At 51.6% G+C, this 24,366-nt stretch overlaps 1 protein-coding gene across 8 annotated transcripts in view; it reads right to left on the bottom strand.

Annotated features, from left to right (window-relative positions):
* The window catches only part of GPR161 (G protein-coupled receptor 161), a 64,582-nt gene that overhangs the window by 21,358 nt on the left and 18,858 nt on the right, over positions 1-24,366 (bottom strand). For 5 of the 8 annotated variants that reach the window (XM_086694185.1, XM_086694188.1, XM_086694189.1 and 2 more), the window contains 2 exons: positions 13,325-13,742; positions 2,938-3,662 (listed from right to left, as the gene is read on the bottom strand). In XM_086694185.1, the coding sequence (XP_086550311.1) occupies positions 2,938-3,662; positions 13,325-13,742 (1,143 nt within the window). Of the gene's footprint in view, positions 1-2,937; positions 3,663-13,324; positions 13,743-17,068; positions 19,399-24,366 lie in introns of those variants that run through there. The other 3 variants (XM_086694191.1, XM_086694192.1, XM_086694190.1) reach the window with 2 other exon arrangements.

The following is a 24,366-nucleotide window of genomic DNA, read 5'->3' as shown; positions in this document are numbered from 1 at the left end:
TGGGGTTCAGGAGTCTGGGCGGATGCAAGCCAGGCCCACAGGGGGCGTCAGAGGAGGGTCCGCGCTCCCTGGCTCGGCCAGAGGGACCGAGGCCCAGAGGTGGAGGCCGGGCCTCCCTCTTTGGCCCAGAAGGGCGTGGGCATTCCCGGGGCGGGCGGGGCTTGGATCAAGGGCAGCAGAGTTCTGCTCCGTGTCCAACACTCAGGAGCTGGGGAAGGCCAAGTACACAGAGCCCATCGGCCCACACACTCTGCAACCCAAAAGCCTCCCACAAGACTGCTCGTCCCTCAGCGAGGAGGCGGCCACCAGCTGCCACGAACCTGCCCACCAAACCACAGCGGGCGTCCCGGCGTTCTCCCGGCCCCACGGCCTCTGCCGACACCACCACAGGCGACCTGCGTGGAAAATGCTGGCCAAAATCCGATGTTTGTTTTGGTGCTGGCTACCCTCTCCTCCTCTATTCTCTTCCCTCTTTCTCTTTCCCCACTCTTCACTTCAATGGAGGGCAAAACATACACTTTTTGCCTAAAAGAGGAGTGATTTTACCAAACCTGAGTAAGTTACTTGGAGAAATGAAGCCAGACCGTGAATGCAGTCCTGGCTCACAAGTCGTACTTGACAACAGGGACTTGCAGGGGCAGGCGATGGGCATTTCGGTGGTTACAATACTGGGGTTCGGAAAGGTTCTTCTTCTCCTCTGCTCAGAATGAAAACTCCCTCTCTTGATCTCAGGGTCATGAATTCAAGCACCATGTTGGGCATGGAGCCTATTTACAAAAAAAAAAAAAAAAAAAAAGGAGAAAAAGAAGGAAAAGCCCCCGACTTCCTTCCTCTCTCAAGAAGTAACACTCCATCAGCCCACAAAATAAATCAGTGATGTTGGTTTCTTACCGCCTCGTGGAAAAGATCTCCCAACAATACTACCGCTGAGTACGCGCAACCCTGGGGAATTCGTTCTCGAGAGGGAAGGTGGAAGGCCTCTCTATTCCACGAACAGGAACCTTTCTCTCGAGCGGTCTGAGCTGCCCAAAGTCACCCAGAAAAAGAAGAGAACTGTAACCTGAACTAGCTTTTCCCAGTCGATCCAAGCGCCCTCAAATCTCTCTTCCAACAGCTCATCCGGGTGATAATCTCCCTCAAACATGGCCCTAAAAATCCGGCTACTTCCCCATCGGAACAACACGGTAATAACCGCTGGAGGCAAGATCCACCAGTGGATGCTAAGAGTAGTGGGTGAAGGCTGAGGGAGAGACAAGGTATCTGCAGGGCCTCGAAGGCTCTCCCCCAGTGTATTTCTTAATTACAGTGGAAAAAACAGTGACTTTACGACAGAGAAACCTGGCAGATGCCTCCTGAACTGTGCAGACTCAGTGTGTTCCCCCCAAAATTCATACACTGAAGCCCTAACCCCGGTATGATGGTATCCAGAAGTAGGGCCTTCAGGAGGTAATCCGGAGCAGATGAGGTCATGAGGGTGGGGGCCTCCTAAGAAGAGACCACAGGGCTTGCCCTGTCCCATCTCCCCATATCCACGTGAGGATGCAGCAAGGGGACAGCTAGGAAGAGTGGTCTCACCGGGCTCCAACCACGTGGCACCTTGATCTCAGACTTCCAGTCGCCCGAAATGTGAGAAATACAGGTCTATGGTTTAAGCCTCCTAGTCTATGGTGTTTGGTGATAGCAGCCTGAGCCAAGGCATCAACCGAGATGTCAAGGCAACCTAAACCAGTAATAAGACATAATGACATATGTGCCCCTGATGTGATCACGGAGAAGACCACAGCACCCCCCCACCCCCGGCATTCCTGCCAAAGACGTAGAACCTCATTCTAATCCTGACAACACATCAGCTGAACACAAACCAAGGGCATCCTAAAAACCCCCTTAGCAGTACTCTAAAAAAGTGCCAATGTCACAGAAGACAAGGGAAGAACAAAGACTTGTCAAAGCTTCAAGAGGACAAAGGGAGCCATGACCTGATCGCGAACCGGATCCTGGACCAGCAAAAGGACCTGACTGGGGACACGGGGGAAATCTGCCTCAAGCAGTGCACAGTTAACAGCACTGCCCCAATGTTAATATCTTGGTTTGGTAACTGCTATGATTCGGCCAGATGTGAACGCCAGGAGGAGCGGGGTGGGTGGGAAGTCTCTGTCCTCTCTTCCCAGCTCTTCTCCAAGTCTACAATTATTTCCAAATAAAAAGGGCTAAAAAAAAAAAAAAAAAAAAAAATCTATCCCTGCCTAGAGCGAGTCCTCTGGGTCTCACCAAAGGTGAGAGGATCACCTCCAGAAGCTTGTTAGCTCCCAGATCAGTTACCGGATGGAGCAGCTTTATACACAGGGGACAGTGCCATTTCAAGGCGGCAGGGCGGAGGGCTGGGGTTTGGCGCCGACACATGTGAATTACTGGCACCGGCAGGAGGAAACCGCTGACCAGCATGAGAGGCCTGAGGAGGAGCGCGATGGGGGGGGAGGAGCGCGATGGGGGGGGAGGAGCGCGATGGGGGGGAGGAGCGCGATGGGGGGGAGGAGCGCGATGGGGGAGGAGGAGCGCGATGGGGGGGGAGGAGCGCGATGGGGGGGGAGGAGCCGAGGAGGGGCGGGGGTGCCTGAAGGTGGACTCTGCTTTACAGAACACCGACACGAAGGGACTGGCCAACAGCGGAGGGGACCCCGGTCCAATGCTTGGGTTCTTTTGTCTGTAGAAAGGACAGCGTGCCGTGGCTGGGGACCCCGAAAACGGACTTCTGAACTCTGGTGTCCCCTGCCGAAAGCCGCCTGGGAATCACGGGGGACGCGCCGGGACGTTCCTCCCCCGACGCACACCGTGCTCGGAGCCTCGAGGCCGCCGTCGGTCTGAGAGCTCACCCGTCAACACGGCAGAGGGCCTCCCGCCTGAGGTGGGCCTCCCCCTCCCCGCAAGTCCCCAGGTTACCTGTGATCCTGTTGGAAATGCTGAAGAGCCTGGAAGTCCTCTGCCGCTGCACGAACGGCTCCCGGTAATACCGATCCCCAAAGCACATGCCCAGCAGCTCCTTGCGAACCGTCTTGTTCCAGAGCCCATAGATCAGGGGGTGGCAGATGGCGCTGGTAAAGGACAGCCACGTGGCCCAGGTCTCTAGGGTCGGGGAGACGCAGTTCTTCCCCCAGAGGGCCTCAGAGGTGATGACAACCATGTAGGGGCCCCAGGTGACCATGAAGGCACCGACGACCACCAGGATGGTGATGAGGGCTTTGCACTGGTTGGCGGAATAGACCACGCCCTGAAAGGCATTCCTCCTACTGCCGGAGGAGGAGGTGGAGGTGCTGGAGTTCTTCCTCCCATCCCTCTGGGGGTCCTCCTCCACGATGACCACGGTGCCACAGTGCACCTTGCGTGCCTTGACCCTGGCCACGCGGAAGATAAAGCCATAGCACACCAGCATGACCAGAAAGGGGAAGAGGGCACACCAGATCTGCCAGAAGGCGGTATAGCCGGGCTCCCGGTGCCACGCAGCCACACACATCCACTTGAACTCGTCAAACTCCACCGACGACCAACCAAAGAGAGGTGGCAGGCAGCCGATGAGGGAGTGAAGCCATATGTAGACGAGCGCCATCACAGCGCGGTTCCCCGTGATCTTCATGGGGTACACCATGGGGTACAGGACAGCATAGTAGCTAGGGAAAGGACGGAGGGGGCGAGAGAGAGGAGTCAAAATAGAGAAAACGCACCCGAACAGGCACCCCGTGCTCTCCGAGGTAGGGAGCTTTGTTGAATTTCTCCATCCAACCCAGTCACGGGGCTCCGAAGACAGTCCCTTCTCCCAACTTTTCCCGGACAAGTCACAGACTCTGCCGTGTTACCACGCTTTGTAGGACCCGTCATCAGCCAGGAGCTGGAGGCCAGGATGAACCCAGGGCTCAGGCGGTCCTGTTTCTGAGTCACAATGCCAGAGCCCAATCATATTCGGGGCTGTGGGTCATCTCGGGGCACCTACAGGAGTCCTAAGGGATCGTGCATGAAGCCAGATCACTTCTGTGTTGCTGACATCAACCTGAGATTGATTCGTTTCCAGAGGGTCATGAAAAAGCCAGAATGATATTGACGGACTAGGGGGTTCATTCAATCGATGGACATTTACCGAAGGCCTTCTGAACGCCTGTGCTACGTACAGGAGAGGCAGTGAGAAGACGTGGCGGGAGACAGACACGTGGGCAGAGTATGCGTCTGGGGTGTAAGAGCTAAATGGAATCCTCGCCAACGACTGCTTGACGCGGTGGGTGTTATCATCCCCCTCATTTTCCAGACGAGGGCACTAAGGCAGAGGAAGAATAAGCAGCCTGCCCAAGATAAGGGGAAGACACAAGACGTAAACCCAGACGATCTGGCCCCACAGCCCCCAGTGACACGCCAGCGACTCCTCGCAAACCGTCTTGTCCCAGAGTCTACACAACAGGGGTGATTTTTAATCCCTCGGCCCTGAGCAGAGGAGGGAGGCCTGGAGGGCTCCAGGTTCACACTGGCGGGGCACCTGTTCCAGAAGGCGGGTCAGCCCAGGCTTCCTGCGGGAGACGCACATACACCTAGGTCTTAAGAGATCGGAGGCAATGGCCCAGGAGTCGCTGAGGAGGAAGGCAGCTCTGGGGTGCGGGGAGGTGTGAGCCAGCACCCGCCCCGTGGGGAACCTGCACGGAGCTCAGCACCGCACGGAGGCGCCGGGGGAGGGGGGGGGGCAGGGGGGAAGCCAGGGAGGATTTAGATCATGGGGTTGAAAGCAAACCACACCCTCCCCACCCAGACATTTTATCCAAAGGAAATGCTATTTAATGAATACTAGGGTTTCCCCATGAGGGCAGCCTGTGGAAAAGACAGGGGTGGCCACGCTGATGCCACCTGGTACAGACAGGATGGCAGAAAATGAACGGGGCCAAGGATCCCACATCTCCCGTCCTGAGTCACCCCGGGGCACCAGCAGCGCAGGGACGGGGCCCACGGCCTGACTGCCACATGCTGCTTGCCCACCCTCTTGGAGGGAAGGCTTCCCCCATCGACACCCTTTGTGAAAGACTTTCCCTTTTTTAAAAATTTTTTTAAACGTTTATTTATATTTGAGAGAGAGAGAGCGCGCACGCGCAAGCAGGGGAGGGGCAGAGAGAGAGGGAGACACAGAATCCGAAGCAGGATCCAGGCCCCGAGCTGTCAGCACAGAGCCCGACGTGGGGCTCGAACCCACGAACCGTGAGATCATGACTTGAGCCAAAGTCAGACGCTTAACCCACTGAGCCACCCAGGTGTCCCTGCTTCTCTAAAAAAAAAAAAAAAAAAAAAAAATTGGGGGGCACCTGGGTAACTCAAGTCAGTTGGGTGTCCGACGTCAGCTCAGGTCATGATCTCACCGTTCATGAGTTCGAGCCCCGTGTCGGGCTCTGTGTTCTCAGCTCAGAGACTGGAGCCTGCTTCGGATCCTGTGTCTCCCTCTCTCTCTGCCCCTGCCCCGCTCATGCTCTGTCTCTCTCTCTCTCTCAAAAATAAATAAACATTAAAAAATTAAAAAAAAAAGATTTTTAAATAATCTGTACACCCCACATGAGACTTGAACTCACAACCCTGATATCAAGAGTTGCATGCTCCACCGACTGAGCCAGCCAGGCGCCCCTGAAGGGCCTTCCTAACCGGAGGTGAGCCAGGAGCTGCTGATGTCCGGCTGCACGCTCCCCGGGTGTGGGATCTGAAAAGAGGATCTCGCGGGGACCCTGGGATGGGTCACGGCTATCTATTATTGCACGTGGCCTGGGATGAAACAATCAGTGTCTTACGCTGGTACCTGGGTTTGCATCTTGCAAAGTCCGAGCAGCCCAGGGAAAGAAGCATGCCTTTGGAGCTGGGATCCCTGGGTCCAGAGGGCAGCTCTCCCGTCTACAAGCTGTGTGACCTTGGGTGGCCTTCATCTGTAACGTGGGAAGCACAGAAGCCCTGGCCCCAAGAACTCGGGAGCCAGACTGAGGAAAAGGCCTGCGTCGTGCCTCTTCACATGGCGGGGGCAGAGCCTGGTCTCTGCCTGTCCACCGACCTTTCCCCCTTCCTTCCTGGAAACGGGAACCCCGATCGTTCGTGCTGCTCCCAACTGCTATGACTGAACGGGGACACTGGGCCCTTCTGAGTCCCGAGAGATGAATCGGGCCATTCTGGTGGTCTCCTACCTCTTGCCAAGTCATGGCCGAGACACTGACCTGTGTGGCACCATCCCAGCCAACGAAACGTGAGGGGGTCTGCTAGGGTGGGATTGAGGGCTGCCTAGGAGGTTTCCTTCACTCTTAAAAAGAAACAAGGCAGAGATTTCTATTTTTCTCTGCCCTTTTAAACCGTGTGCAGGCTCTCTGACCTCAAGACACCCCAGGGGCAGCAGCGCAGCAAAGCCGGGCCAGGGAATGTTAACTGCCCCCGGCTCCTTTGACCAGCCCTGTTCTGGCGGTTGTAAAAATAATTACAATTAATAAGCGGTCCTCCACACGTAATCCTTCTGGCTCTTCTCAACATCCAGGTATTATTATTATTTTATGGCAAGACTCCTCCTTTTCTATAATAAATGGGATTTGTTTCACCCGCTGACTAAGGTCCCGGCCACGAGCAATTCCAGTGGGACGTGACCATAACCTCTCCCAGCTGAGCCCCGAGTCCCACCGGGATGCTGGGGGCCGGAGGCCGGCTCCCGAGGGGTCAGTCTCCCAGAGTCAGAGAGGCCGCCACGGGCCAGGGTGCTGCCCAGTTACCCTCCATTTCATTTTTTGTAAAACTTATATACGATGAAACGCACAAATCTATGGCTCTATCAAGATACAGAACATCCCCCATCTGCCCAAGGAAAGACACGGATTTTGTAGGTTTGAAACCTCATGTTTTAAACTTAGCCTCATTGAGGCCTGCTGCAGGTTCAAAGGAAAATACAGAATGACAGCAGCTCCCTGTGTCCCTGCACGTCATTAGAGGCCCGAACAGAGGGGCTTCTTTTGCCTTCCGTGCTCTTAACTGGCTTCTGAAGCTCTGTCTTTTCCCCAGCAGCTCATTTTCAGGCATAAGCCCAAGCACGACCCCACGTCCCAGAAGAGCCTCCCACGACGTCTCGTGTAACCGAAAAGTCATTACGCACACAGGGGCTCCGACGCTTAGCTGTCCTGCTGCAAGACCGGCCCCTAAGATAGCGACGTCGGTCCGTGTGGCTAAGACGCCTCCACCGCAAACAGGACAGAGCCGAGGTCGACTCCAGCCACCTCGGGGACAGTGCGCTACCACGGACGGACGCTCTCCCGGTGGCACTGGTGACCCTGCACCGTAACCACCCATCCCCCAGAGCCAGCCGCTTTCCCTCACCGAGCCCCGTTTTCGGAGCCGGGGCCGCGTCCACCCGCACGTGCCGCGAAAACCCGATGAGCTGCCGGGTTAAGCGACCACGTCACACCCTCACTGGGGGTACAGTTCTCCCCGGGTCACATGACGTTCCCCACGTGGCCGGTTTAGGACACCAACATTCCCACCGAATCTCCCTCCAGTCAGCCATTCTTCCTACGTGGTCTTTTCTCTTTTGGCTCATCTGCCAACTTAGTTTGCGGAGTTTTCTAGCTGGGGTTCTCGGTGGGGACGACGTGTCCCCCCGGGGACGCGTGGCGATGTCTGGAGACATTCTGGGTGGTCACGACTGGGGAGGAGCCACCGGCATCTAGTGAGCAGAGGCCAGGGGTGCTGCCCAGGGCGGCCCCCCGTCCCCACAAAGTGTGACCCAACCCAGAACGTCAGCAGTGCCAGCTTGAGAAACCCTGGGCCAAACTGGCCGCTTGCTGGACTTGATGGGTGGCTCCCTCTGAGTCCCGCCTTCGCCTCCTCGGAACCCGACGAGCTGCCTACCAGCCACGTGAGCTTGGGCAGGTTCACAAAGCCTCACTCTGCCCACCTGCAGAATGGGAGCCAGCCCCCAGTTGCAAGGATTTGCTGGGAGGACTGTGTATTAGCAGCAACCCCTTTCAGTGGAGGTCACGACACCTGCCCCGGCGGGTTCTCCGCTTCCACTTTCCTTTTTTTTTTTTTTTTTTTTTTTTTTTAACATTTATTCATTTTTGAGAGAGAGAGACAGAGCACAAGCGGGGGAGGGGCAGAGAGAGAGGGAGACACAGAATCCGAAGCGGGATCCAGGCTCCGAGCTGTCACCGCAGAGCCCAACTCAGGGCTCGAACTCACAAGCCACGGGATCATGACCTGAGCCGAAGTCAGACGCTTAACTGACTGAACCACCCAGGCGCCCCCCGACTCCTTCCACTTTCTTAGAGTGTTTCCGGCTCTCTCCTCTAGTCCTGTTCTCTGTTCTTCTTCCCTCCTGTCCTACTGCTGTTTTTTCTCTCTCCCTCCCCCCCCCACGTCTCTCTCTCTCTCTCTCTTTCTCACACACACACACACACACACACACACACACACACACACAGAGTTGCATCTTTAGATTTCCAATAGACTGGGACAAACATGTGACCTCCAAAATTAGCAAGATAGAGTAAAATTAATGTACTAAAACGAAGGCAGAAGGAGTTTATTATGTCACTTAGAAGGGCCAGATCACGTAAACTGGCCCAGTCAATTTGTATCTTTACGCCACATGACCAATAATAAACGACCAATAAAAAGTAAATTGCATCTGCCACCAAGTTACTTGAAAACATGTAATCACCAGAACCGGCCAAGACCCTGCCTGGCCGCACCTCCTGGTGGGGAGGTAACGGTCACCGAGGGGAGGCACAGGTCCCTTCTGGACAGCCTCTGTCACGGGGTGGGTGTGGAGTCAGGCCGCGTGGATCAAAGCTCCAGCGGGTAAATGTGACACGTGTGTGTCACCGTGTTTCCAGCCACCACCAACAGCCGGTGAGGGTCTCCAGCCACAGAGGATGCACGCCCACACCCCCCTCCACCCCCCCACCCCCGCACGGCCCCGGGCTCCTCCTCCCCGCCTGAGGCCCCGCCCAGCACTACCGCCTACTCCATGGTCCTTCCCCTCCCCTCCGCTGTGAGTTCCTCTGCTCATCTGTTCATCTTAGTCATGCATTCCCCGCACTACCTGCTGGAGGCTGTTCCTTCCATCGAAGGGTCTTTCCCAGCTCTTCCAGGCCTGTGCCATCCTACTCGCGGTTAGGACTTACTCAAGTGGCACCTCTTCCGGGGAGCCCTCCAGGCCCTGCCACCCCAAGCAGGACTGGGGCCGCGCTAGTTTCCTATGCTTTGTGTCCACACCCACCCTCGCTGGCAGGCCTCTGCCGCCTACGTGTGAACACGTGGGCAAGGTCTGGGTGCTGTGCCCGCTGGTATCCTGCCACCCTAAGGACCAGGCCCAGAGCCATTCCTACATGGCCATCCGGCCAGCACCCCCAGGGGAGAGAATAAGGCACCAAACTGGGCAACGCAACTGAGTCTCCCCCACCTGCCCCTGCCCAGCGGGCACGATTTCCCAAACATCCATATACAGACGGCTCCAAGAGAGGCACTTAAAAACCAGTTCCCCAGGGGGGCTCAGCCCCTTAAGCAATGGGTTCAGCTCTTGGTTCGCACGGTTCCTGAGATCCAGCCCCACCTTGGGCTCTGTACTGACACCATGAAGCCTACTTATGATTCTCTCTCCCTCTCTCTCTGCCCCTCCCCTGCTCTCTCTCCCTCTAAATAAATAAACTTAAAAAAAAAAATCCTCAGCTCTCCTCTAGCGGTTTGCCTTCACCCCATGTCCCACAGGACCCAGGGCCCAAGAAAGGAAATTCGAAGAACAGTAACATGGGGGCGCCGGGGTGGCTCAGTCCATTAAAACTCTTGATTTTGTCTCAGGGCATGATCTCACGGTTGGTTGGTGAGTTCAAGCCCCAAATTAGGCTCTGTGCTGCCCGCCCAGAGCCTACTTAAGATTTTTCTCTCTCACACAAATAAACAAACATTTTAAAAAATCAACAATTTTTTAAAAACATGGAAATTGGAACAATGGCGAGATCCCATGTGTCCCCACTGCCAACAAAGTTTCAATTACTTTTTTTTTTTTAATGTTTTATTTATTTTGACACAGAGAGAGAGGGAGACACAGAATCTGAAGCAGGCTCCAGGCTCTGAGCTGTCGGCACAGAGCCTGACGCGGGGCTCGAACTCACAGGCCGTGAGATCATGACCTGGGCCGAAGTCGGACGCTCAACCGACTGAGCCACCCAGGCGTCCCCCAATTACTTTTTTTACTGTTACATAATCAGTCTTGATAGGATGCCAACGAACAGCTACTGGAGTAAAAGTCTATCCAGTCTTCTGGAAAACAACCTGCCTTTTACACACGAAGAATCGCGAACGTGTGTTTCTTCTTACCAAAACCACAATTTCACCACACACACGTTCCTCCAAGTAGGAAGCTACAAAGGGACTGTAAAAATAAATTCTACCTCCACGGGATGGCACAATATGGAACCATTAAAAATCATGTTCTTCTGATACATGAATTTATAGCAAAGTTGCAGGATACAAAATCAATGTACAGAAATCAGTTGCATTCTTATACACTAATAATGAAGCAACAGAAAGACAAATAAAGAAACTGATCCCATTCATAACTGCACCAAGAAGCATAAAATACCTAGGAATAAATCTAACCAAAGATGTAAAAGATCTGTATGCTGAAAACTATAGAAAGCTTAGGAAATTGAAGAAGATATAAAAAATTGGAAAAACATTCCGTGCTCATGGATTGGAAGAATAAATATTGTCAAACTGTCAATACTACCCAAAGCTATCTACACATTCAATGCAATCCCAATCAAAATTGCACCAGCATTCTTCTCGAAACTAGAACAAGCAATCCTAAAATTCGTATAGAACCACAAAAGGCCCCGAATAGCCAAAGTAATTTTGAAGAAGTAGACCAAAGCAGGAGGCATCACAATCCTAGACTTTAGCCTCTACTACAAAGCTGTAATCATCAAGACAGCATGGTATTGGCACAAAAACAGACACATAGACCAATGGAATAGAATAGAAACCCCAGAACTAGACCCACAAACGTATGGGCAACTAATCTTTGACAAAGCAGGAAAGAACATCCAATGAAAAAAAGACAGTCTCCTTAACAAATGGTGCTGGGAGAACTGGACAGCAACATGCAGAAGATTGAAACTAGACCACTTTCTCACACCATTCACAAAAATAAACTCAAAATGGATAAAGGACCTGAATGTGAGACAGGAAACCATCAAAACCCTAGAGGAGAAAGCAGGAAAACACCTCTGTGACCTCAGCCGTAGCAATTTCTTACTTGACACATCCCCAAAGGCAAGGGAATTAAAAACAAAAATGAACTACTGGGACCTTATGAAGATAAAAAGCTTCTGCACAGCAAAGGAAACAATCAACAAAACTAAAAGGCAACCAACGGAATGGGAAAAGATATTTGCAAATGACATATCAGACAAAGAGCTAGTATCCAAAATCTATAAAGAGCTCACCAAACTCCACACCCAAAAAACAATTAACCCAGTGAAGAAATGGGCAGAAAACATGAATAGACACTTCTCTAAAGAAGACATCCAGATGGCCAACAGGCACATGAAAAGATGCTCAACGTCGCTCCTCATCAGGGAAATACAAATCAAAACCGCACTCAGATATCACCTCATGCCAGTCAGAGTGGCCAAAATGAACAAATCAGGAGACTATAGATGCTGGCGAGGATGTGGAGAAACGGGAACCCTCTTGCACTGTTGGTGGGAATGCAAACTGGTGCAGCCACTCTGGAAAACAGTGTGGAAGTTCCTCAGAAAATTAAAAATAGACCTACCCTATGACCCAGCAATAGCACTGCTAGGAATTTACCCAAGGGATACAGGAGTGCTGATGCATAGGGGCACTTGTACCCCAATGTTTATAGCAGCACTTTCAACAACAGCCAAATTATGGAAAGAGCCTAAATGTCCATCAACTGACGAATGGATAAAGAAATTGTGGTTTATATACACAATGGAGTACTATGTGGCAATGAGAAAGAACGAAATATGGCCCTTTGTAGCAACGTGGATGGAACTGGAGAGTGTGATGCTAAGTGACATAAGCCATACAGAGAAAGACAGATACCATATGGTTTCACTCTTATGTGGATCCTGAGAAACTTAATAGAAACCCATGGGGGAGGGGAAGGGAAAAAAAATGAGGTTAGAGTGGGAGAGAGCCAAAGCGTAAGAGACTCTTAAAAACTGAGAACAAACAGAGGGTTGATGGGGGGTGGGAGGGAGGGGAGGGTGGGTGATGGGTATTGAGGAGGGCACCTTTTGGGATGAGCACTGGGTGTTGTATGGAAACCAATTTGACAATAAACTTCATATATTGAAAAAAAAAAATCATGTTCTTAAAGGGCACGTGACAACCACCGGAGGAAGGAAATGCTCCCCATCACTTGTTAAGTAAAAAAGCAGCTCACAAAAACCACATGGGCCATAAAGCCTATTTAAAAAATGTACTGTAAAAAAAAAAAAAATGTACTGTATGCAACCAAAAATTACTGGGGGCAAATATACTAAAAATGAAACAGTGGTGAGACTGTGGACATTTCTTATTTTATTCTTTACATTTTCTGTAACATTTACGTTACTGGAGAAAAAAAGATATTCAGAGAAGCCAACTGATTAGTTCTGACCAGTCGCTTCCTTCATTTTACATCCCCCACAGCCGCCGAGAGCCGACAGGGTTCGGCCTTGGGCCTAGAGGAGGTCTGAGCTCAGAATGGACCATCCAGCTACCACTCGTCAGCTAAAATACTGACGGTCCCCGAGGGAGCTCAGGGAATGTGTCACCAAGCGACCAGAACCCTGGCTAGTCTCCTCTGACTCCATTGCTAGCTTCCTGCCCCGTCCCGCAAGCTGAATCTACTCTCTCTCTGAAGTCACACACTGGCCTGTGGTGAACGAACTGACCATCAGAGCAAAATCCTAATATGCAAGATGAATCCAGGGGCCCGACCAAAGCAGCAGACGGCAGGCAGCCCTCTGGGAAACCAACATCTCTGACGCATCACCCTCCCCGGCTTCTTTTTCTCATCCTTAAAGCGCGGGCCAGAGATTTCGAGAACTTTCTTTGTAAGCAACGGAACTTCTTTTAAAGACTAAACCTATATGCAGTGTCGGTCAGCTGAAATCAGAGATGCTCTGGTTGAAGGGATGGAAGAGGCTTTCTCACCCTCCCCGGCAGAGGCCCCTGACATCCTCCCCAGGAGCTAAAACGAGATGATGTCTCCCGTTCCCGCTCTGCACACGCTCCTTAACTCTTCCACTCTCGACGTCTGCGGCAAGCTTACCGGTCGACAGCTATGACCCCCAGCGTGAGCATGCTGGCCGAGCTGATCAGCAGGTACAGAAGGGCGGAGAAGTTGCACCAGACCACACCGAAGATCCATTCCCTCCGGATGGAGCTGGTGGCCACGAAAGGCAGCACCAGCACGGACAGCAGGAAGTTGGACAGGGTCAGGCTGAAGACGAACTTGTTGCTGAGGGTGAGGAGGTAGGACTTCTTGTACAAGGTGACCACAATGACCAGGTTGCCCAGGCAGACGAACACGGTGATGATGATGATGGCGACGAAGCTGGTGACGACGACCCCCTCTTCGCCGCCCTCCTCCTCTGTGAGGTTACTCAGCTCCTTCCCGTGGCCGAGGGAGGAGTCGAGGCTCATGGTCAGGGCACCTCGGCGTGCGGTGGGCAGAGCATGCCGGACGACTAGAAAAAGAAGGTGAGACCAGGGGACGGGGAAAGACTCGTCAAATCGCATCCTCCGCACTGGAGAGAAGAGCAGCAGAGGCCCTGTTCTCCTGCCAGTCCCGAGGCTCTCAGCCAGTCTTCCCCACCGGCCTGCTTTCTACAACCGACTTTCCGTGCGGCTCCACGTGTCTGCCTCCCTGAACGATGGGCTCGTCCAACCTAAACCATCCTATTCGTTTTCCCCAGGGCCAGCGGTTCAAAACCTGTGACGTCACTTAGGAAGCGGCGCCAGCCAGAGAGCCGATCCTCAGGCCCCAGCCGAGACAGGCTGGTCCCAGAGACCCGAGGTCCAACCTAGGAGTCTGCGTTTGAAACGAGCAGGGGACAGGTGATTCTGTTTCAAACGCGCTGTGGACTGCTGCTTCGGGGCCCCCGCAACTCAGGGAGGTCCCTGAACCAGCAGCATCAGCATCACGGCAGCCTACGGCTCAGGCACGCCTCTGACTTCCTGAATCAGAATCTGCATTCTCACCCCAGCTGATTCGCGAGCCCACTAACGTCTGACAATAAGATTATCACAGGAGGGCGCCCGGGGGGGGGGGGGCTCAGTCAGTTGAGCGTCTAACTCTTGATCTTGGCTCAGGTCATGATCTCACAGTTGAGGGATTGAGACCCACGTCGAGACCGCACGGGGCTCCCTGCTGCACGCGGAGCCTGCTTAAGATTCTCTCTCTCACTGGGGCACCTGGGTGGCTCAGTCAGCTGAGCGTCCAGCTTCGGCTCAGGTCACGATCGTTCGGTCTGTGAGTTCAAGCCCCACGTTGGGCTCTGGGCTGTCAGCACAGAGCCCGTTTCAGATCCTCTGTCGCCCTCTCTGCCCTCCCCGCTTGCACGAGCAAAAATAAACATTAAAAAGAAAAGATTCTCTCTCCCTCTCGCTCTGACCCTGCCTTGCTCACACACATGGGTTCTCTCTCTCCCAAAATAAACAACTGAACACTTTTTGAAAAAGATTATCATAAGAACTATTCTGAGTTCCCCGAGCAGGGTTTCAACAAGCACAACTCATATCGAGACAGCATCACTCTTCTTGTGAGCAGTGGTGAAGGAGGTCAAGGAGCCAAGCACCAATTATAAATAGGTAGGTGCAGGCACAGTTTGAGCTCCTGGCCCACAGACACCATGCTCTACAAGGCACAGTCCCTGCTCCGAGACACCGGCTCAGAATCTCGGCTGAAGCTCAAGGTTAACAGGTGAACATTAAATCCTACAGATGCCTGTTTCCCCAAAACTGCCATCTACTCTGATCAGCCAGAAAATCCCACAGATCACTTCCTCCAGCGGCTCTGGATCCCAACAAACAGAAGACACCAGAAGGAAAGATTTCCTTTCCATGAGCCAGACGACAAGGACCCTGGTGCCTGAACTGCCCACACACAGCGCAGAGCCTTCCCCGCAGCCGCCGGGACCGACGCCTCTGTCCAAACACCTCTGGCCACAGGGAGGGGGCCCTTCTTCTGTTTCCAGCAGAAGAGGCAGCCTTTCTTCTGTTTCCAGCAGTCCTAAGTGCTGGCTAGAAAGCTTCCCTTTTCAGTGAGCCTGACGGCGGTGGGTCAGAACCACAAACCCGAGGCCTGCTGGCTGGAGCGGCACCAGATAATTCTTTTGGTTTTTTATTTTTTTTTTTTAATGTTTATCCATTTTTGAGAGAGGAGGGAGGAGAGGCAGAGACAGAAGGAGACACAGAATCCGAAGAAGGATCCAGGCTCTGAGCTGTCAGCACAGAGCCCAGCGCAGGGCTCGAACCCATGAACTATGAGATCACGAACCTGAGCCAAAGTTGGATGCCCAACCGCCTGAGCCACCCAGGCACCCCAACTCCTTTTTTTTTAATGTTTATTATTTATTTTTGAGATAAAGAAAGCATGAGCAGGGGAGGGGCAGAGAGAGAGAGAGGATGGGAAGCGGGCTCTGTGCTGACAGCAGAGAGCCCGATCTGGGGCTCGAACTCACAAACCGTGAGATCGTGACCTGGGCCAAAGTCAGACACTTAACCAACTGGGTGTTTGTTAACTCTTACAAGTAAATTATTAGTTGATGTCTCGAAACCAAAGTCCTACATAAGCTTATTATTCTTAACTGTACAAGGGATAACATGGTGGTAAAGAAAACAGACTTCGAGTCATTAGACAAATGAACTGGGAGAAAATATCACTTCTGTCACAGAGAAAGGACTAATCATTCTAATTTACAAATAATGCCAAAAAAATAGAAAAGGTGAAAAACCAGAAACGTGAGCAAAAGATATAAACAGAAACATATGGAGCTCTCTGAGGAGTTCAGTGTTAACTAGGCTTTTGTGGGCATCATTTCACAGCACATATATCCATCAGATCGTCAAGCTGTATACCTTAGACTTACACAATGTTAACGTGTCAATTTGTATCTCAATAAAACTGGGCGTGAAAAGACGGAAACGGTTCACGGGAGGCGACAGACCAATCGTACTCAAACGTACAAAAAGATGCCCAGTTGCAATGAAGATAAGAGAAATGCACACAAAACTACACAAAGACACCGTTTCTTTCCTTTCACGTTCTGGTGGCGGGGCTGCAGGGAGAGGGGCATTCCCCTCTGTTCCAGATGTGCATGCAAAAGGGCAAAGCCCAGTGGAGGGGAAGGTAGCAATATCTAACAAAGCTACATATGCATGTAGCCTGTTTCAGATTCTGTGTCTCCCTCTCTCTCTGACCCTCCCCCGTTCATGCTCGGTCTCAAAAATAAATAAACGTTAAAAAAAATTTTTTTTTAATTAATGCTGTAGAAGTAAATATAAAATGGCTCTGTAGTGAATTTCCACATTCTCAAAATAAACACTCAGTGAAAGTGAGTGCATACAATTCACAATGAGGGGGCGTCAACAAAACAAACAAACATACAAAAACAGCAGAATTGACATTCCAAGAACTTAAATTAATAGAAAAAGATGAACGAGACTATACACACAATTAAAAGCTTTAAAAAGAAAAGAGGTAAGAACCATAATGAAAGAATAAGACATGAAACGAACCAAACAGAAATTACAGAAATCAAAATTTTAGTTGTTAACATTGAAAACTCAATGGTCATGCTGCACAGATTTAGCTAAAGAGAAAGATAGTAAACTAGAAGACAGCTCTGAGGAAATTACCCAGAATGCGATTAAAAGATTAAGAAACTGAAAATAGGAAATAAAAGTCAAGATTCATGAAGGACAGGATAAAAAGATACAACATATGTTCAACAGAAGTGGCAGCAAGAGACATTAACGAGAACACGGGTAGCAAACACTGCTGGGTGCCTACCCAACAACCACTCTGGTTTTTCTCCTCACTGGCAGACCTCTTACTTCGTTTTGGTGTCCAATCCTTCTCCCAGTGACTCCCAGAAGGTTGATCCCATCCCCAGTTTGGGGAGCTAGGTCCCGGTAAGTCTAAAGTAATCACTGTGTCCTTTCTCCTTGCAATTCTGACAAAGAAGTCGGAAAGAGATGTCTGGGGATAAACAGGGTGGAGATGGGGATATCTAGGAAAAGCTGCTTTGATCTCACAAAGACATTGGGAAGAAAAATCTTTTCCTAATGGCCCTAACGGCAAAGAAAGCACAGACAGAGCAAAAGCAGCCATCTTGGCATCCTCAGATGCTAAGTCAGCAGAGAGCTGGATCCTTGGGCTGCTGGATTAACAGATGCTCAAGTCACTGCATCCTGGCCTCTTGTTATGTGAAATACACATTTTAATAATATATCTTAATCTACTTAATGTGAAATAACATATTTCTTAAAATGACTTTGAGATCTATTTTCATTGAGGCTTCTGTTACTTGAGTCAAAAGCATCCAATTTACAGTGGGTTGGGTCTACCTACACGGTATTTAAAGATATGACTGAACATTTTCTAGAGTTAAAGAAACATACGAGTCCTCAGAATGAAAGGGCATATCAAATTCTAAGAGTAAATCAGAAAAAAGTCTGCACAAGGCACATCACAATGAAAAATGTCAAGCACCAAGATACAGAGAAAAACAGTAAAAGCCAATTTTTCTATAAAGAAGTAACAATTAGGGGCACCTGCGTGGCTCAGTCTGTTAAGCGTCCAACTTCGGCTAGGATCATGATCTCGCCGTTCCAGAGTTCGGGTCCTACGTCCGGCTCTGTGCTGACAGCTCGGAGCCTGGAGCCTGTTTCGGATTCTGTGTCTCCCTCTCTCCCTCTGCCCCTCCCCTGCTTGCATTTGGTCTCTCTCTCTCTCAAAAATAAACATTAAAAAAATTTAAAGAAGTACCAACTAGATAAACAGCAGCCTCTTCTTTTGAAGAAAACAGAAAATAGAGGCCAGAAAACCATGAAACGCTCTCTGTAAAGTGCTGAGGAAAAGAACTCTTGTGCTAAAGTTCCACATTATCATTCAAGAGAGGGCACGATCTACTTTGAAGCAAACAAAACCTGAATGTTTACTAATAGTCCCTGACTGAAAGATCCACTTAAAGACACATTTCATGAAGGAACCCAAATCCAAAACTAAGGGGCAGGGCGCAAGAAGCAACTAACTGTTAGAAAAGAAACTGGTAACTATACGGCTAAATCTAAATAACAACTGCAAAAAAAAAAAAAATTTTTTTTTAATTTAAAAAGTCAAACGGCAACAATAAATCTTATACAAACAGCTAATTAGGGAGCTTTTGAAAACAGGCTGAAATGAAAATGCAAAGCAAAATGGAAGCTCTTAAAGGCATGGTTAGAGTAGAAATAGTCCAGGTGGGTAGGTACTCGGGGCGGAAATTTTGGTTCCGGCTGTCTCCCCAGCACCCGGACAAGTGCCTGGCACAGGGTAGGGAAACTCGATCATTGTTGGTACACGAATGACTAGCTGCTGAAGTTCTGTTATCGTTAGGTCAAATACAAGTGCCAACAGTGCGAAGGTAACCACTAAAAGCATAAAAACAGGACGCAAAAGTTCCGATCCAAAAGAGAAGGGAAAAAACGAATGAAGTTCCACTTGCCCTTGTTCCCCCCCAGTGGCCCCAGGCTGGCTCACTAGTGAACCAGAGGCCCAGAGAAGGGCTGCGGGGCCCAAGCCGCAGTGGGGAGGCACAAGCCCCGGCAAATCTCCCAGGGGGGCACCTTTCACGACCCAGAGAGAGGGCGTCCTGGCAGGCAGCCGGCTTACCCAGGGCCTGACAAGCCGGGGCCCATGGAATGGAAGGAAATGCGCGCGTGACTCACATCTCAGCTCTGTGGGGCCCCTCTGCCGCCAGACCCACGGGGGCGTCAGCACTCCCACACTCCCTGTGTCCTGCCCTGTGCTGCGACTCCCAGAGACAGCCCGAGCATCACGTGACTGGGGTTCTATCAAACCTGTCAGAGGTTACTCCGGGCTGAGAGCTCGCCCTCTCAGGTCACCAGGGAAGGCTCACCTGTCTCCTCTGCCGTGGCTCAGTGTGGCACGGCCCTTCCTCCTTCGGAACCACCTCGGTCCTCTTGGCCATTCCCGGGGACGGTGAACGGCCTACTGGACTAGACTGCTGGCAACGGCTTCGGGTCATTCAAACCCAGATCTTGACACTGAAGCGAGCGATCAGTGTCATTTTGGCTTAAAAAACAGGCAACCGAGGGGCGCCTGGGTGGCTCAGTCCGTTGAGCGTTCCGACTTCAGCTCAGGTCATGATCTCGCGGTCTGTGAGTTCGAGCCCCCCGTCGGGCTCTGTGCTGACAGCTCGGAGCCTGGAGCCTGTTTCGGATTCTGTGGATTCTGTGTCTCCCTCCATCTCTCTGCCCCTCTCCTACTCACGCTCTGTCTCTCTCTCTCTGTCAATAATAAATAAACACTAAAAAAAAAAAAGTTTTTTTTTTTAAACACAAGGCAACCAAATCTGGGCGGCTCAGTCGGTTAACTGTCCGACTTCGGCTCAGGTCATGATCTCACTGCTCGTGGGTTGGAGCCCCACGTCGGGCTCTGTGCTGACAGCTTGGAGCCTGGAACCCTCTTCAGATTCTGTGTCTCCCTCTCTCTCTGCCCTTCCCCCACTTGTGCATGCACTCGTTCTCTCTCTCTCTCAAAATAAATGTGAAAAATATTAAAAAACAACAACAAGGAAACCTTACAGAATACTGAGTCAGGTATCTGTTGTGTTTTATAAACTGGTTTGCATGGTAATTTCCACGAAGGAATTCTAGAAGTACCTTGATTTGCAAAAACAGAATTACGACAATGTAAGGGTGGGTTTTCTCTCGTTTGTGCAAATTTGGATATTTAAATTTTTTTATGTTTTGTTTTTTATATTAGAGAGAGAGAGAGAGTGAGAGAGCAGAGTGCGAGCAGGGGAGGGGCAGAGAGATGGAGACAGAATCCGAAGCGGGCTCCAGGCTCCGTGAGCTGTCAGCACAGAGCCCGACGCGGGGCTCGAACTCATGAGCGGTGAGATCATGACCTGAGCCGAAGTCGGATGCCCAACCGACTGAGCCACCCAAGCGCCCCAGTGCAAGTTAGGAGGTTGACGGTCTCCCCTCAGTTTCTTACCTAGAACTCTTGATTTTCATCAACTTGCAGTGGGCGTCCTTCCTGCCCAGACTGCAGTAGCCCTGAACTTGCCAGAAAAAGACGACGTGGCCTGGGGGTTAAGTGTACAGACACTAAGCCAAACTGCCTGGGTTTGAAGCCCGGCAACTCTACTTCTTAGGCCCATGAGCTCAGTCGACTTCTGTTCCTCATCTGTAAGAAGACGATCTTCCTCACGGTTACGGCGAGGTCCGGGCGAGTTTCCGCCGATTTCTACCAAGCGCCCGGAGCAGCATGTGGACGAGCGAGGTCTGGCCGCGCGCTCGTGGGAGCGCCCGAGGAGCCTGCTGATTTCACTGTGGGAAAGGACCCTTCGTGCACGTTTTGGCCACGGCCACGTGGCCCAGGACCCTGGCTGGAACAGCTCAAGGACAGACTCGCTCCCACGGGTTGGGAGGCTGACGGAACGCGGGCCGGGGCGGCTGCGGTGGCGGCCGCGTGTGGCACCGTGAGCAGAGCTGAGGGAATGACAGCAAGAGAGGGAGGGACGGGGAAGGGGGAGAGAGAACGCCGTGAGCCCGGCCACGCGTGCTGGCCCAGTAACCTGAGGTTCCGAATCCTCTCCTCCCCTCGGGTGCTCTTTCTCCTCCCGTGAGGCCAAGTGGGCTGGGTTTCTGACACCTGCAACCTCGAGAATCCCAACTGATACCCCGATCCGCCACGATGCGCACACAAAATGGCAAGACCCCCACCTTTTCGGACATCGGTACCAGGAACCTTCTCTTCTTCAAGGTTAGGCCGACTCCTCAGGCACAGCTCTGCCTACCTCAGCCTCCTTCTTAACACCTTATCCTTTCCTTCCTGCTAGCAGCCCCGCGGCCACCGGTGCCGTGGACTGTCGTAGGGCACCCCCAGCGTGCCGCCTCTTTGGGATCAGGAGATCCGTGGCCCAGTCCACAAGCCACTACAAAGAAAGGGAGGCCTTCCCTGGCGCCACCCCCCCACCCCCAGCACCGCTTAGAAGTGAGGCCACCAAAGGGACGCCCAAGAGCCCGGAGACAACGGGCCCAGGCTCAGGTGGGTGCTGGGAGACCATGGTGATCGGAAGGTGGCGGTCCTCTTGACACCTGTCTAACAAGGGGCTGCCAGACATGACAAGACACATCCGTCCTCCCCAGAAGTCTTCTCTAGAAAGACAGTTTCTTTCAGCATAAGGCAGAAGGTTCTCTTCTGACATTCTTAAATATACCCGAGCGGGCGTGGTTCCCTCTATCCTCCACAGCCACCCACCTTTATGAAGAGCCTGAGCAGCCTGGAAGCTGGGACCGCCAGATGCCCTCTCCTAAAGAAATTCGATGCTGGGGCACCGGGGGGGGGGGGGGGGGGGGCGGGGGGGGGTGGCTCAGTGGATTGAGCGCCCAACCCCGCCTCGGGTCATGAGCTCACGGGTTGCGAGTTCGAGCCGCGTCGGGGCCGGTGCTGACGGCTCAGAGCTCAGAGCCGGCTTCGGATGCTGTGTCTCCCTCCCTCTCTGCCCCTCCCCCGCCCACGCTCCGTTTCTCTCTCTCTCAGAAATAAACAAACATCAAAAAAATTTTAAAAAACAACAACAAAGGAGTATTTCCTAAACACCACTTCAAACAAGCCCAGGCGAGGTCACTGTCGTGCTATTTCGGCAGCTCTCTCAGGGGCTCTTCAGATCAGCACCTCCCAGCGCTTTCTACACATCAATCGCCAGCCGGAGGGGGAGACGGGAAGAAGGTTCTAATAACTACCTTGTGGTGCACAAAGTAACTGAGATAGACAGTAAGCCCCCACCCCTCCAACCTATAAACCAGACCACACACCTCGCTGAGAGCCAGAGAGAGATCACAAGATCCCGGGGTCTCCTCCTCCCCTCCCTGGCACTCACATGAAAAGTGTCCCAGACACGGCAGGTGCAGCAACTTGGCCTCTGTGGGGACAAGGATGCCCGCACAGCCAGCCCAGAGTCTTATTACCACGCACAGGGCACTCGGCCCTTGTCCCCACAAGGGCACCACAAACCCAGGAATGTCCTGGTTCCACATCTCTCACTTCGCATGTAAAGCAGGCCTGAGCTGTGTTCTGCTTGGGAAAATGCACGAGCACTTTTTCTGCACCAGCAGAAGGGGGAAAAAAAAGCTACAGTCAGAACCCCAAACGACCTTACGTTCTCAGTCCCCGACGGAGCTCTTGGTTTGCCAGCGGGAAAGACCTGGCTTTGGTCCCCTCTGCATGGACATTATCCCCCTGAGCGCCTCACTGTCCTTCACAACAGCCTTCTATAGAGACTGGAAGGCTGGAGCTGGGGTTCTTCACCGACTGTGATCCTGTCCACAGGGGTCAACGATGAGTCTGCCTGATGTCTTTCCAAAACCAATTTCTTGTTCCTCAGCATAGACCTTCCCCGAGGCTTGGTCCTTGATCCGTCCCTTTCTCCCAATACCATTGAGAATCACATCCATTCCCAGAGTGTTGCTTGCTTATTTTTAACTAATAATAAGCAGTGTTTGCAAAACCCTGTGCAACATACAATGTGTCCTCACCTGCATCACCTCATTAGATCTCCTGGGTAACTTTTAGAGGGAGGAATTACTCTTCTCCCCATTTCAGAGGGGCAGTGAAACATATGGTTAAAAGCATGAACTCTGGAACTAGAGAGCCTGGGTTCAAATCCCAGCTCCACTACTCACTGGCTCCGTGACCTTGACATGTTACTTAAACTCTCTGGGCACCGGCTTCCCCTTCTGTAAAATGGGGATAATACTGTTGCTCAGGCACCTGCCTCACAAGGTTGGTGGGAGAAGTCAATGAGTTAATATTTGTACGGTGCTTAGAATAGTGTCTGGAACCACATCGGTGTTTGTTAAATAGATAAAATGGGGAAACTGAGGCTCAGAAAGGTTAAGGGCCTAGTTCAAGAGAACAATAAGTAGTAAACGTGGTCCTGTGGGTGTGAGACTGTCTTCCATCCAGCCACTTAGCACGGGAGAAGCTTCGGCATGGCGTGGCCTCATCTACATTCCAGATTTCTGACCCACCAACCCCTTCACGGGCCTTCCGTTCCAGCCAGCTATGCTGTGTGCTTTTGTTTCCCATCCTCTTTGCTTCTGCTTGTCCTCTACACGGAATGCTCTCCCCGTTTGTGGTACGGATGAATAAAGATGTACTAAATCTAAGATATGTTCCTGATCTACTGGTCTAATAACTTTATTGAAAGAGGAAAGGAAACAAACAGGTAAATGGGGCAGCGGGAGACTGAAGCCTAAAGAACAAACAAAAAATATACCAAGTCACGACATGGACTTTGGCAATGATTTCTCGGATGCGACATCAAAGGCACAGGCAGAAAGAAAAAAACAAGGGCGCCTGGGTGGCTCGGTCGGTTAAGCGTCCGACTTCGGCTCAGGTCATGATCTCACGGTCCGTGAGTTCGAGCCCCGCGTCGGGCTCTGTGCTGACAGCTCAGAGCCTGGAGCCTGCTTCCAATTCTGTGTCTCCCTCTCTCTCTGACCCTCCCCCATTCATGCTCTGTCTCTCTCTGTCTCAAAAATAAATAAACATTAAAAAAAGAAAGAAAAAAACAGACAAACTGGACTTCATGAAGATTTAAAAATCTGTACATCCAAGGATACTGTCCACAGAATAAAAAGGCAACCCACAGAATGAGACAAAACATTCGCAAATCAAGTATCTGATTAGGGATTAACATCTAGACTATATTAAGAACTCCTAAAATTCAGCCACAACCAAAAACATCCCATGTCCAAAGAAGATATATAAATGGCCAAAAGGCACATGAAAGATGCTCAGCATCACTGAGCATCAGGAAGAGTAAATAAAACTACAAGGAGATACCATCTCATACTCATAAAATGGCTACTATAAGGGGGAAAAAAAAAACAAAAACAGAAAATAACAAGTCTGGGTGAGGACATGAAGAAATTAGAGCCCTTCTGCACCACTGGTGGGAATGTAAAATGATAGGGGTGCCTGGGTGGCTCAGTCGGTTAAGCGACCAACTTCGGCTCAGGTCATGACCTCGCGGTTCGTGAGTTCGAGCCCCGCGTCAGGCTCTGTGCGGA

Source organism: Puma concolor, chromosome E4 (genome assembly GCF_028749965.1).
Source record: "Puma concolor isolate L17-30 chromosome E4, mPumCon1.1.hap2, whole genome shotgun sequence".
In the NCBI taxonomy this organism is placed as follows: Eukaryota; Metazoa; Chordata; class Mammalia; order Carnivora; family Felidae; genus Puma; species Puma concolor.
This window is presented reverse-complemented; position numbering and strand designations above follow the sequence as displayed.